Raw genomic sequence first — 14,720 nt, forward strand, 5'->3', positions numbered from 1 at the left:
TTTGAGTGGCGGAAAAGAATACAAAGGTCTCAGAAGCGCTGGGGTGACCTTAAGGGGCCACCTCGTGTGCGCTGGAGTCCTGGAGGGAAAGTCACAGAGTCCGAGCTGGTTTTTACTTAATAAAGTGTTACAGGGATTCAGAAGGGGAAGAATGAAATGAGCTTTGCACGTTCGTCAAGTAAGCAAACCATAGACAAGGTTTCTTTATTTTTATTTTTGTCTGAAAGGCAGCATCTGCACTACACAAGTGCTCCATTCTTCCCTCGAGGCAAAGGTGGTTTTTCTCCCTTGGAAAACGCGAGAGCAGGAAAGAAGAATGGAAACTACCTTGGGGCAGATTCTCCAGCCTTCAGCTTTGTACTGCGCCAACAGGTGTCCAGCTCAGCGTCTCAGTCCCCGGGGTCTCGGTGTTTCCCATTCTCCAGGGGTGGGCAGTTCAGCGGGGATGCACCAAGGGCGCTTGGCAAAGCTGCCCGTAGAGCTTCAGTCCCTATGAGTTGTCCTCAGATGCCGGTAGGAGTCGCAGCCTTCAGATTTGCACGGTAGAAGTTAGGCGTTAAGAAAATAAAAAAGCAGATTAGAACCCCATCTGAGAAGTCTCGCCTGATTTTTAACTTCTGCGGCGTCCGCCGTGGTGTTTCACATCGCTGCAGCACCAAGATCGTTCCTTCGTGCTGCACCTGCAATAGGTCATCCTGCTTCTGGGATGAGATAGAGTTGCTTGGAGCCAGCATGTTTTTAATCTAGTCCTGCCTCGTGCATGGCAATTAATATTTATTACAGTCTGGACTGAGTGACGGTATTATTTTTTTCGTGCTGTGCAGAAGACATGTTTATTTAATCTGCCGCAGAAAAGAGTGGAAATTAGGATGAGCTTCGGAAAAGAGCTGGAAGCAATTAGTCGTGTTATTTTACTGTGTAATTGCTGTAACATTCAAATTGACAAAGGAAACATGGATGCTACAGGAGGGGGTTGCTGCTAGATTCAAAAGGGAAAACGACTGCATTAGAATGGACATGATGTGCTATAATTAACCTGTTTATTATTACTGAGCTATATATTTATTAATCTATTTACTTAGGATGCACTGGAGCATATGACATGTAGTAAGAACTCATGGCAATACGGAAAATTAAACTATCCTTGGATGCAAGCAGAACTTGCTGCGTATCCTCTGTGGCCCGTGTGGGTCAGGGCCAGGACAGGCTTATGTGAGCCCGGATAAGCCCTCTGCAGCTCTCCTTTCTCTGCTGGCCCTGAAACAAGGAGAGAGAACAGGGGAAATTATATCAACAGGAAGAACATAAAATAAGAATGACCACATGGGGTCAGCTCAAAGGTCTTTCTAGCCCAAAACGCATCTCCAGCACTCTGGTGTTTTATTTCAGCGTGTATAAATTGCCTTTTGATGGCCATTTCAATGGACAGGAGAGTTGACAGGTTTAACAGGAGCCATAAACAAAAATCTATGGAAAAACAAGAAGGCAAGTCAAGGTGATAGCAGACTGTGCTCCCACTCTGCAACTGTTTGCTCCACAGGAACTCCTGAAGTCAAATAAAGGCAGGAGGGGCAGTCGAGAGCTGCGCCAGACTCGGCAGTGTCCCCGTCTCTCCTCAGGCATTCTAGAGTAGTGACAATAGTCATAAAAGAGAGTATCTGTGCCCGTTATCTCAGGGATGGGTTTGTATGCAATTATATCTGGGCTTTGCATGATGATGGCTACTTGGGGAAGCAGCAGAGTGGATACAGATGTTTTATTTTCACCTGCTCTATGCAGAGGTTACTGCTCCTGGGAGACAGTCACCCTTCTTCTGCAAAGGACTGTGCCCAGTGCTCTTTGGAGCATCTCTCAAATCAGCTAGCTGGGGAGGTTTTAGTGAACATGCTGTTAGATAGCTTTTTGTGTGGCTGCTTTGCTTTTACCATCTCGAGTTTAAGAGCCACATTCTGCAGCCATTTGCACTTTATGTCAACGGGAAGTCTGTGCTCAGGGGTGCTGGCAGAAGCCAGCTTCAATATTTCATAAAATAACATCTCAGTCCTTTCAACAGCTTGTCATTTTCCTGTTTTGTTTAATTCCTGTAACTGTCTTCATATGAAACCCCGAAGCTGCAATGTACATTTTGGTTTTCTGTTACAATGCTTGTTTTTGTAGCGGGAAATGTAATCCTTCAAATGCCTGTGTTTAGGAGGATGCAAATCAGCTTGCTAGCACAATGCCTTGGGAACGTTTCTTTCATGCAAAACCCAGCTAGATAAATAAGGAGGGGAGGGGGGAGAGGGAAAAGGGATTGTTTGCTTCTATAAACAACAAGAATTAATTATGTTCAGTAAATGACAGATGGGTTAAGATGAAAATCTGAATCTTTCTCAATGTATGTGAAACCTACACTCCTATCTCTGAGTTGCATCAAAACCCATTGCACAGCCTGTCCGGTGCCACAGGGCAATGAGAGGGCACGGTGACAAGAGCTGTGGCTCGTGGCTCTCCCGGCAGAGAGCACTCGGGCCAGCACTCCTGGCACCACTGCCTGCCATGGCGAGATGCAAAATAACCTCCGCTGGGAATCTGAAGAGTCTCAGGACCACATCAGCTCCATCAGGGAAACACCAGCCTGCCGGCGACCCTGCTGCAGGGCAAAAAAAAGGTGGTTGCTTCCCAGTGCTCTCCCCACCCTGAGCTGCAGCAGGAACCGGGACCCAGCTGAGTCCTGGTTTAATGCAACAACTGTAGAAAATGCATTTTGAAAGCTCACAGGGAGAAGAAAAACTCTATGCTATAAAGGCATTTCTCTGATGGTGACATCCTATTACTTGGCACTCAACAGCTGCATGTACGCTGATATACATCTTAAATTATAAACTTCGCGGGAGGCATCTTTGCCATCCCAGTTCCAGCCACGCACAGAGGGTGCTGTAAGGACAGGAGGAGATAGCAGAGGGCACGTACAGCTCCTACCACTGTGCACTTGCAGTCAGCAAGACCGCGATGATCAGAGAATAGGTGAAATCAAGGGATTACTTCTCCCCATCCCAAGCATTTGGGGACATCAGCTCTCCTTGTTTGTCCCAAAATAAGAGTCATGCCCAAGGATTCTGAAAAGAAAATCACTGCTCTTCAGCTTCTGTTCCCAGCTCGGCTAGAGAAGAACTGGGTGATCCGAGAAAGTCCCTCTGCCTTGTTTGATTCTTCCTCCTTCCACCCCGCTGGTACAGGGGGGTTTGGCAGTCAATTATTTCGTGTTTGCAAACCCATTTTCGAAAGCAACTGATAGAAGTGTAAATTCTTATTATTGCTCTTGAAGAGCTTTTTGCAAAGATGGTTGTTAATGAGCTGGCTTAATGAGCTTTCTTAAAACTATATTTGTATCCTATGTACAGCTGTATATAAGCAATGCCTAAAATACGTGTGGATTGTACACGCATATGCTTAGGAAACCGAGGGCTGATTAACACACATCTTTTTGAGTTTTTACTGTGCAAGTATTTGTTCCTTTTTCCTTGGAAATTGGAGAGATAAAAGATCCATTCTGGAATAAAATAATTTTCTGCATATGTGCTAGATGGTTTTGTTTATGAGACTGAAGTATGTGAGTGTGTGTATGTGAGACAGATGGTGTGTCTGTTTGTGAAAGATATGATGCGTGGATGAATATGTGTAAAAATACAGGTTTCTCAAGAGCTATTCTCTTTTCTTTTTCTTTTTTTTTTTAAGAGAAGGGACAAAATAACAAATGTCTGCTTGGTACATTATTTCACTGTGTCATGCTCTTTGTCAATATGACAGAGGAGTATTCCTGAAGCAGGCGAAGCTGCCCCAGAAAGCAAAGGGTGCTGCCCCTGGGGTTTCGAGCTGGGCATCGTGAATTCTCTTCAAGTTTTCAAAGTCCTGGAAAGTTTTGATAAGCAAATACTTTCTGGGCTCTGCTTCTCTATTGGCTGTTTGCTTCACCGCCAGATTTTGACACAAATAATCTGATTGAAAAATCAGGGAGGGGAACAGAGGCAAAAAAACACAGAGAGAGAAAAAAGGAGAAGTATCTATTTCAGCAGACTGCGACTAAGTGAAAAAGTGGAAGAGGAGTCCAGAGAGAAGACGACGTCCCGCTTGTGTGGGGAGATTTCAAGGAGAATCCAGTAAAGCAAAGTCCCCCAAACAGGTGATTGATTTATTCTTTTAAATGCTTTAATTTTCATTGTTTTTCTCATTTCTCTGATAAGTTTCTCTAAGCTTTTTCTTCTTTTTTTGCTGGTGTTTGCAAATACGTAACATATTCCACTGCCTAAGTCATTTGTCCTGAGGTTTCCTTTATGATAATGGTTCACTTAATTCAAATGAGTCAAACCTTTAAAATTATATACCATGTACTTACTTCACTCTCACCTTTTAAAATTATATACCATAAACTTACTTCACTCTCACACGTAAAAATGGTAACAGGAGAACAACATACAAAAGATGTGATAATGGTCTCCTATACCTGCATCCCAGCAAGCTCCGTGCAGCAGAATACAGACTTTTGTACTTACGCATCGAGGAGAGGGCATACTATATTTTTCCTTTGAATTGCTCTTTTACGGGGCCAAACCTTTCAATTCAGAAAACAGCACACCTCTGCTGACATCAATTAATCTGTGCCAATTTTGCTAGATGAGAGTTTAGTCTCTCCTGTTAAGGATTTTGGATTTGAATCTATCTTTTATTATTTTTCCAATCTTTCTAAGTGAAGGCTGGTTAGCGTAACAGTTTTTTGCATATGGAATTAGCTATTTATAGGCACTTCTCATATACCACCAGATTGATTCAATACATTAAGCAGGAAAGCAAATGATTTGCAAGTTCACACAGTAAGTGTATCTGTACATTAAGGGGATATCGAATTTGTAAGTTTTTGCTCTATTAAGTCTATTTATGATTCCCAACATCACTAGGGGCTAAATGAAGTTTCTGAAGAACAGACGCTGCCATTATATTTGAAACTTTTTTTTTTTGATACCCTAGATGTACAAGCATTTCTGTTCTGCTTCTTGGGCAAAATTTCCACCATAATTTGCTACACCTGCCATAATGTCTATTTGCCCAGTCTTACCACAGGAATTAAAAATCTTCTACTAATTTTTCCACTAAAAAAGCCGCATTCAAATTACTTGCCCCAAGTATGCACAGTTTTGCGAGGGTGGACTAGTGAAGTCACGATTAATTTTGCTGTAAGGAACCAAAATTGTTTTTGAATATGAGTCAGGTGTCCATTAAACCTCTTATTTTATTTGGGCTTTTAAAGATTTCAGACACAGGTCACGTTCTGTTTTGTGCTTTTTTCTTCAAAAATGTAGTCTTCTGAGAGACAAACTATTCTTTATTTTTGGAAGCTTCACCTTTGCCAGAAAGAACAGGAAAAAGAATATTAAGATTGAAATGTAAATTAAGTTATGGGAAGGAAATAAGCCTCTTTTAGCCTAAAACTTTGTATGCTCATCAACTTATATGAAGACATATATCAATTGCAAATATTTCCACTGAGTGTGGTGGGGAAAAGAGTTTAAATTCTACAACTGTAACCTTGTAAATTTGAAAATAGGATTACTTGAATGTAAAAGAAAATGAAAGTCAGCTTTCTAATGGAACTTATACTGCAAATTGTGTTCCTGATTCACCATGACACAATCCTGCAAACACCTGCTCCCAAATACAGTGTTTCGTGTTGTGAATGGTCTCACTGAAGGAACCAGAAGAACAGCTCTGTCACCTCATTCAATGAGAATAGGAATTTCTTCTAAATTGTATCAAAGGGCCCAATCCTGTATTTTTGGGAGCAGCCAGGCAGTGAAGTAGGAGTTAGGGCTTCACGAGGGACAGATGTTCAAGAGAAATTAGGATCCTGAAGTGAGAAACCACTCTGTAAAAAAAAAAAAACCTTTTAATTTGGTTCTTGCACAATCGCTGCAGTTTCAGTATTACGCTCAGTTTTACGTGTGATACTCTGCAAAATCACCAGAAAGCATCACTGTGGATCAGGGAACTTCATGTTTGAACATAGGAGGGGAACACACAAAGGCTGGGTCTGCTTTCCGATCTTACTAGGGAATTTAAAACCGGGAAAAGCCCTTCTAAGGTGCTTCAAGTTAAATACCCAAAATAGTGAAGCACCTTTTTTTTCCTTGGGTCTTTTTGGCTGTCTTTTCCTCAAGGCAGATTACTACAATATTATTGTACCACGTACATGAATGACAAACAAATAAGAATGTCAATTCTAGCTGGCTACTCATTTTAGAACCTGTATTGAATGCAAAAAAATGCCACAACACTTCCATTTTGGGTAGGTACTCCTGCCCGAGCGATGAACTCCCTTGTGCACTTGCCAGTCAGGGTAGAAACTGCTGCCCCAGGGGCTCGCAAGAACAGCTATAAAAATACGGTTTAGTTTTTAGCAAATGGTTGAAGCTAGATTCTATCAGAAGCTTCAATAACCTTAGGATGAGCAGGGTTTGCTGTCCAGAGCACTACTTTCCCTGTGAAATACAGTCAGCCATTAGTAGCAGCTGATCATTTGCTATTGATAATCTTGAGTTTCAAGGAGAGAGAGTAGTTTTTCCTCTCACAATCTGTGCTTCTAGTTTTCCTCTAACCCGGTTGTGTGAATCACAAAGATAGTCCAATGCAGTTGTTAATTAACTATGCTTTGGGCTCCCAGTTCCTGTTTTCTCTGTAAAATGGGGTGGGGGAAGGTAACTTCCTTTTGTAACGTTCAGTAGTGCATTAAAGATCGTTGTGCTCGGCAGAGGCCCTTATCAGCAGTCAAGATACTGAACCAAATTTGACTATTGCATATGCTGGGGCAAACACATCCAGAAAAATCCCGTTGATTCATGTGCATCTACTTTCAACGGCCAGCAGAAAAGAGGGGCTGTATCTAGTGCCTTCGGGTACTTAGCATACGGGTACTGCCATAAAACACTGCAAGACTGCTTGTGCCACCCATCTCCAATCCTCTAGTTTGCCTGGCTAAGCTGCCCTGCTAATACTACTGTTTCCTCCAGCCGGTGGGCAGGGAGAGCAACTCTGCCAGCAGGCTCTGCTGAGTGCAGGTTTTCACCCTATGGTCAGAGTTACCCGCTGCTGGAGCCTCTTCCTCCACTGTGTAGGAAGCTTGAGGATATTAGCTGGTTAATTCAGGCAGGGAAATCCAATGTCTAAAACTTGCTGGTATGAATACTCTCCATTGTGGACACAGTCCTGCACCGCCACATGGGAAAATCCCTTTGACACGAGTAGAAATTCCAAGTATAAAGGGTTTGTGGCAGAGCTTTAGCTCGGGGCACGTCTATGCTGCGGCTCCCCACACGGATATCCCACCTGGGACTGACCAAGAACAGTGGGACCCTCCAAGCTAAGTCCTCCTGCTGGGGTGCAGGGTATTCAGGCTAAGCAGAGCACACCGCTGGAAGGGTTATACCCACTGCAGAACAAGCTGTGTTTGTACTGAGCTGGATGTATTTCTGTGCCCGCAGCCTTTCACCAGGCAGAGATGCAGTTTAGGACACTTAGAAGGAACCTCACTAGAGAGTTGCAGGAGAGCAAAGTACTCCAGCGTCCCTTCCCTCAACAGCACGCTCACGGTTCATTCTCAGTACTGTTTTGTCCTCTTTCTAAAATTAACACATCTGCTCTTGGCTTCTGTTTTCTCTTATTCATCAAGATACATGCTAATTTCTTGGAAAAAAAGACGAAGAAAAACAGGTGAGTCATTTCAGAGGAAAAAACAGCTGAAGACAGCAAGAGTTATCCCTGTAGTCGTAGAAGAAATGGTGGGAATCCCAAACCAGATTCAGAAAGACAGCCGGGGCTGCATTTCCAAAGGTAGCTGGGCTGGTGAGAGCCTGACCCTCACCGAGCACAGTGTGTTTGGCAATCCTCCTCCCCACAGCAGACCTCCCTGGGTGAATTCGATGGTACCTCTACCTGCAGCCCTGGGCACCACAGCAAATGTGGCCCTCGGACCTTTAAACAAAACACTGCTGGGCTGCATAATCATATTTAGCATGTAGGGGTAGCAGAGGCACTTCTGAACCCTGGGGAGCTGACCTTTTCCATCCTTGGCTGTTTGGGATTCCAAGAGCCCACACTGCTCTGTCCTGATTTACACAGACCTTTCAGGTCATTCCTACTCAACAGGAGCAAACTTTTTTTTTTTTTAAGTAAATAAGTAGGCTACACTTAACTGCTCTCAGGAAAAAACAGAACTTAATAGATGCACTTTCCCGTCAACAGAGAACCAGGACTTGCTGCTGACTTTTCATTTAAAATATAGCAAGATTTGCTTTTAGAGCTACTATCCTGAACAATTGCAAGGGAAAATGCAAATAGGTATGCAAATAAGGCACCAGGTGATATTGCCATACACAGCGTTGAGCCTGTTGTCATTCCGCCTACAGTTACTAGCAGCAGGGAGCAGGCACAGGGCGGGCTGGGTTCTGGGTAGCAAAGATAACAGATGCATTGCAAGAGAATTTGGTATGATTAAATTTCAGCGTTGTTAATGTTTGTTTCTAACCCGCCATTTCAACGGTCTATGATATTTGAGTCAGATCCAAAAGGTAACTTCTTTCATCCAGCACTTCTGCTCTGTTTCTGCTTGACTGTTGTTTGTCAGCTGAAATACAAAATACTCAAGCTATGGCCAACAAGAAGGAAACCCACCACACATCATGGCTCTGGGGAATTTTCCGCTGCATCTCTCTTGTTATTGGTGTTGTTTCTGTAATTATTTGTGCAGCAATTTCACAGAGGAACCTACATCATGGTTTGGCATTGCGCTTTTCAAGAGGCAGTACAAACACTAAGAGAGACCCTTTATCTCCAACCTGTAGTCCCCACTGTGTCCTCTCAGAGTGGGTAAGGTCAGAGATGCACCACGTCCTGTAGCCAGAGCAGAGACCTACAAGAGACATCCTGGCTTCTAACGTATCTTTGCCACAGATGCAGTTTGGGTCCATAACACAGACAGTTTAAGCATGCCTCTGTCTCTCCAGCATAAAGATAGCGGTAATCCTTTGCCTCAGCCTAGAGGTAAATGGTGAAGTGTAATTTTTACACCATATGCTGTAATCTGCAAACCCACCTTTGACCTGCTGTCCCATCCCTACGTTCAGTGGCAGAGACGATCTCACAGCAGTTTTTTCGCTTAGCCCCCTGCGCAGCTATGTGTTTTCCCTAGAGTTGAGATCCATCATGTGCCTACACCCAAGCAACCACTCCCTGCTCTTCAGCTGGGTCAAGGGACCTTTGACATGAACTCTCTTGTCGCCCTAGTAGAAAAGCTTTAGTTCTCATCACTGCAGCATACACAGCTGATGTGCTGGGGGAACAAATGAGAAACTACCCCCTAAATCACAGAGACTGACCTGCTGGTTTTCTGTGTTTCTGCCCAGGCAGTGAATGGAAAATGCCACGTTCCTTTCTGGTGAAGACCAAAAAGGCTCATACCTATCATCAACACCGCTTTGTGGAAGATGACCTGCCTATAGTCACGTGGGATTCAATAACCTCTCCCTTCCCTGGTGAGTCAATCCATGCACTGGGCTTGTAAGAATACACCCAGGGAAATCAATAATTGAGTAGCCCACCTAAGGGAGTAGGATGAGTGAGCTAAAAAACAGCTAAGGGCTTCACGCACAAATATCAGTCTAAAGACAAATCGATCCCCTACTGTGTGTCTTCTTTCTCAAGACCAAATCCGCACTGTCCCACTGAAACCAAATTTAGATCCTCTCTTTGTTTCCTGCTGGGTTGCCGGGGAGATCTGAGATATAAGATTGCTGTGTGGAGTTGGTCACATTTGGAAAAGATGACCAACTTCAGGCAACTAACAGCTGGGAAAACAACATGCACTTTGTTGTCAGTCTTCTACAAACTTACAGCTCGGCCACTTCAATCTCCAGCTTGCTCTGTCCTCTGCCCACATTCTCTCTGGACCTACATCTTCTCTACCTCAGTGTGTTACCACCTCCTTCCAATGATTTGCAAAGAAGATTACAGCTAGACTGAAAAAATGCTAGTGATACCCTAATGCTGACTGTGAAAGGATTCCTACACACTCAGAGCTGAAGGGCCAGCTGCTGTGTGCTATATTAACACCAACCAACATTTCTGCCTGTGCCTGCTGTCCTCCCTCTGCTCCTGTTCACGCTCTCCCACAGCTGTCCCTGCAGTGGCAGAGCCAGGGCCATTATCTACTTCCTTCAGGCATCATTCACATTTTCTTTATTCAAATCTGGGATCAACTTACCCTTTGTTCTAGCCCTGGCTATCAATTTAGAGTCCAGCCCTACAATAAATTTGATAAAAAAAAAGAAGGTGACATCTTAATTTCAATTCCTGCCAACATCCTCTGTTCATTTGTTGTGACTCTCTGGTGCACAAGACAGTTTGGATGACAAATTAATTCTGTCCTTAAGCAGCCTGGTCCCTTCTCTAGCGGAAAAGAGGCACATGTGTTGAACTTCTGTCCAGTATAGATTCTTACCATAAAGTCTGCTTCTAACAAGTGCTGGTTGGTCTCTTTAAGGGCTAGGGCAAACATGGAGAAATATGAATGTGGGCAGGAGGAGACAAGGCTCTGTGGTCAGCTTTGCAACTGCATAAGGAGTTACCTCCCTTTTCTCCTTCTCTGCTTGGCTGTCCATAAACTCAGGTTAACAATACTAAACTCTCTCAAGGGAGAGGGGTGGGAGGTTAATAATTTAGTGGTTGTTAGTTACCCACACAGATTAAAGTGGTTTTAAATAGGGAAGTGATTCTTACAGACATGTGGCCTTCTAGGGTTAATTTTCTCTAAGTATATAATTTCTTCCTGCCCCCTTCTACTTTGCCTACCTCATCCTGCTTGGAATTTCCCTCTGTCAGCAATGGACAGACCTTGATTGCTGTGCTGATTGCACCACTCTGCACTTACTCAGGGAATCAGCATGGGCTCATGTATCCAAGCATGAGTTCATACATAAGTACAAAACCCAACCTAAAAGACTCTTAACAGCTAGAATAAACTAACTGTGACCTACTGTGTGATTACAGCCATAGGAGACAAGGTGCCAGAGGACATCAAGAAACAGGACCTAGAATGCATGGTTCCAAAACAAGAAAAGGACCCATCTGAACTGAAAGAAGAAAGTGTCCCTGTCCAGTACCCAAGCAGGATGTTGCCAGGCCCTTCAGCTCAAGGTCTGCTACCCAAGACCACAACTGCAAAAATTGGTCAGGGCTGGGCTGGCTTATGGAGCTCCTGCAACTAGGTCTAGATTTTCAGTAAATGGCAGCTCTTGCTCTGATGTCAGTGGACAAACCTGTCCCAGGCAGAGTCCATCAAGAGCATTCTGTATTTCCTTTTATGATTCTGGTCTAGATCAGCATCTCCCTAAAGGATGATGCTATGATTCACGATTAGTGAGCCTCCAAAGCTCAAGGATAAATGCAGCTCCATCCTATGTGGATCAAGGCAGGTGTCCACATGATAGTTGTTCAAACACCACATGAAGCAGGGCTAGTAGGGGGGTTAGTGTTCCCTTAGCATCCCCTCTCCCATAGAATTTCCTCAGACTGAAATCAAAGTCATAACAGGAAATTTGTGTGGGGATTAGGATTTTAATCAAATAAGGAGGAGTTACCGACTGCAATTCCCAGGGTCAGGCAAGACATTCAATGGGGGAATGATACCTGGGCAACTTGCTTGCCAGTGCCCAGCTGCAGGCAATGGCATGACACTCACTTCTCTCCTTTGCAAACTCAGAGATGGCCATCCCAGGTCTGCAGATCAAAGACTGCACTAACACAACAAGCCTCCCTACCTTCTACAAACCTGGCTTTTCTTGGGATGCCTACCACTTGCCGTACAGCTACCGTCAGATGACTTCCACCATGCAGTCAGCCCTCCTGGAGCACCAAGTCAGCCTGTATGGAAGCCACCTCCTGCCCAGCACCGAACCTCCTCTGGATTACAGCATGCATTACTCTTCAGACATGGAGACCTACCACTGCGTGAAGTGCAACAAGGTGTGTCACAGAGAACAACCTCAGACAGGATGGAGAGGGGTTGGAGTGATTTGCGTTGCACACATCAGTGTTTCACCGGGTTACACCAAAGTGCAGTACATATGGCTCAATATGCCACCTGACTAGGCAACAGGGGCACTAGGAATGACGCAGTTCATATGATCCACGAGAGGGAAGAGTAAAATAAAAGAGAAGGAATGGAAAACAGAGATGGAGACTCAGCCACTTCATGTCAAAAAAAATCACGGGTGTTTTGTTTTGCAGGTATTTTCCACTCCCCATGGACTGGAGGTCCATGTCCGAAGGTCTCATAGTGGGACCCGACCCTTTGCTTGTGAAGTGTGTGGCAAAACCTTTGGACACGCTGTAAGCCTGGAGCAGCACACCAATATTCACTCCCAGGTAGGCAGCATGTTTCCAGAGGATCAGGTCTCCAGAGCTCATGAGTGTTGGACCTTCGCTGTTGCTTATTCCATTATAAAGGGAATTACTTTTACAAACATAATGGTTTTCCTGTAGCACCCAATGACAATGATAGGGGCTCTGAAAATCACAGATTACATGTCTTGGTCTCGGAAATCTCAGACTGCCCTTGAGAAATCCTTGGAGGGGAGGATTGGTGCTACTGGTTCTTCTGTGCCTCGCCTCTTCCTAAAGGGCGCAGGAGTTTGGATCACAAGATATAATCCATTTCCATAAGTAACTCTCCCCACGGTCTCTTTGTACCGCACCTAGCACATCAGTCCTTGAGCTGAGGAGATTTGCTTATCAAATCTACTCTTCTCAACACCCTTAACACTCTTCAAACTCTATCACATGTCTTGCAGCCACAGACATCCCATGATTTTCTTCCTCTAACAGGAAAGAAGCTTTGAGTGCAAGATGTGTGGGAAGACATTCAAACGTTCCTCCACCCTCTCCACTCATCTACTGATCCACTCAGACACGCGGCCCTATCCCTGCCAATACTGTGGCAAGCGCTTCCACCAGAAGTCGGATATGAAGAAACACACTTACATCCACACAGGTGAGAAACAAAATATTCCCAATGAGCAAATGCAAATTAGAGTCCATCATGTGGATACATGTATACAGAGTCCCTAAACACCCAAACATAGAGATATTTGACTGGGGATAAGTGTCCAGAGGCACTGGAAAGTCACTCTTCCCTGCGCAGTGAGACAGCGGAAGGCCTAAGCATCACCGAGATGTGTGTCCTCCTCCCTGGGATAAGGAGGTGGTTATTGACCAGCCTCCAGTGCACGTCATCGTTGTACCCAGCCCTGAATGCAGACAGGGCATGGGTCACACAGCTGGAGAGAACTAACTCTGGCTTTTCTCTCCCTCTGGTGCTGGATCAGAGTGCAGACACATTAGCAGGAGAGCTGGGCTGGGAGCACCCTAATGCCCAAGCATAACCAGTTAGGTCTGAGTCTGCCAAAAGGCATTTCTGCCTCCTTTCTTTCATTTGTTAAAGTGTTTCTTACCATTTTCTCTGCCCTGCAGGGGAGAAGCCCCACAAATGCCAGGTATGTGGCAAAGCTTTCAGCCAGAGTTCCAACCTCATCACTCACAGCCGCAAACACACCGGCTTCAAGCCCTTCAGCTGTGAGCTCTGTGCCAAGGGCTTCCAGCGCAAGGTGGACCTTCGGAGGCACCGAGAGACCCAGCACAGTCTCAAGTGAAGGACGGCTCCAGGTCTTTGCTGGAGCACCCTTTGCCAGTGCATGCTCCAGGGAAGAAGATTCTCCCCAGCATCTCCATCCGGCATGGGGCTGCCCACCTCATAAAGCTCATACAGTGTCCTACACTCCCCTGAGGACTGGCAAATTCACATCATTTGCTTTGGTGTTTTGGCACCTCAGGGTTTTGCACTTCCCAGTAGGTGACAAAGAAACCTGTGGGAGCTCTCACTTTTTCATTACAACAGATACCAGTCCAGATCTGACATCACCTCTGTAAGTGCAGATCCAGAGGAATTCCTCCAAGGTCACTGTTAGTCTGGACTGACACCATGTGCAGAATCCGGTGAGGTGGAAACTCTGGGGCTAGTGGTAGCAATAATCTGTGCCAGGCTAGTGCCATAACCATGTTCTGCTTTGATGGTTTGAAAGATGAGACTAGGGCATGCAAATAGACTCCACTCAATGAGCTGTGTTCAATCTGGACAGGGCTTCTGCAGAGACTTGCCCAGGTCATAAATTCTGGCAACAGACACCTAAAGTCATTTTCTTTCAGTGGAGCATTTACTGTGATCAAATAACAAGTTAACTGTGCTGTATTTTTAGCTTGGAGTGGGAGGAAAGTACTGAAAAAAACAGCTCCTCTCCCTAGCTGATAACAGGGGTCTCTAAATGCATCCTTCATGCACCGCACTGCAAAGATCCCTGGGTTAGTGGCAACCAGGCAAGCCCTGGGAAAAGCCCCACCACAGCACTAGGCATAAGCTAATAAATTCCATGTCTCAGTACCATGCCAAAGAAACCAGCTGCTCTTGGAATCCAGGCTGGTATGTCCCACAATATTTCACTGCATGTTGGACATACTGACTTAGAGCTGTCCCAGGCAATCCTGTGTCACTGCACGGTCAGGAGTGGATATCAATGTCAAGGGCCAGAGTTTTCCTTTCCAGATACTCTCTTAAAGGAGGAAGTGGCCTCGCCCATACACAC

The 14,720-nt window shown here is 44.9% G+C and overlaps 1 protein-coding gene across 1 annotated transcript; it reads left to right on the forward strand.

Annotated features, from left to right (window-relative positions):
• The first annotated feature begins 4,117 nt into the window (after nt 1-4,117).
• Nucleotides 4,118-14,016, forward strand: GFI1B (growth factor independent 1B transcription repressor). Its single transcript, XM_009868875.1, has 7 exons — nt 4,118-4,162; nt 9,432-9,560; nt 11,074-11,220; nt 11,786-12,048; nt 12,313-12,450; nt 12,910-13,075; nt 13,555-14,016. The coding sequence occupies exons 2-7, from the start codon at nt 9,446-9,448 to the stop codon at nt 13,731-13,733; spliced, it is 1,008 nt and encodes a 335-aa protein (XP_009867177.1). The 5' UTR covers nt 4,118-4,162; nt 9,432-9,445; the 3' UTR covers nt 13,734-14,016.
• The last annotated feature ends 704 nt before the right edge of the window (nt 14,017-14,720 follow it).

The sequence above is a fragment of the Apaloderma vittatum genome, unplaced genomic scaffold, assembly GCF_000703405.1.
Source record: "Apaloderma vittatum isolate BGI_N311 unplaced genomic scaffold, ASM70340v1 scaffold24084, whole genome shotgun sequence".
Taxonomy (NCBI): Eukaryota; Metazoa; Chordata; class Aves; order Trogoniformes; family Trogonidae; genus Apaloderma; species Apaloderma vittatum.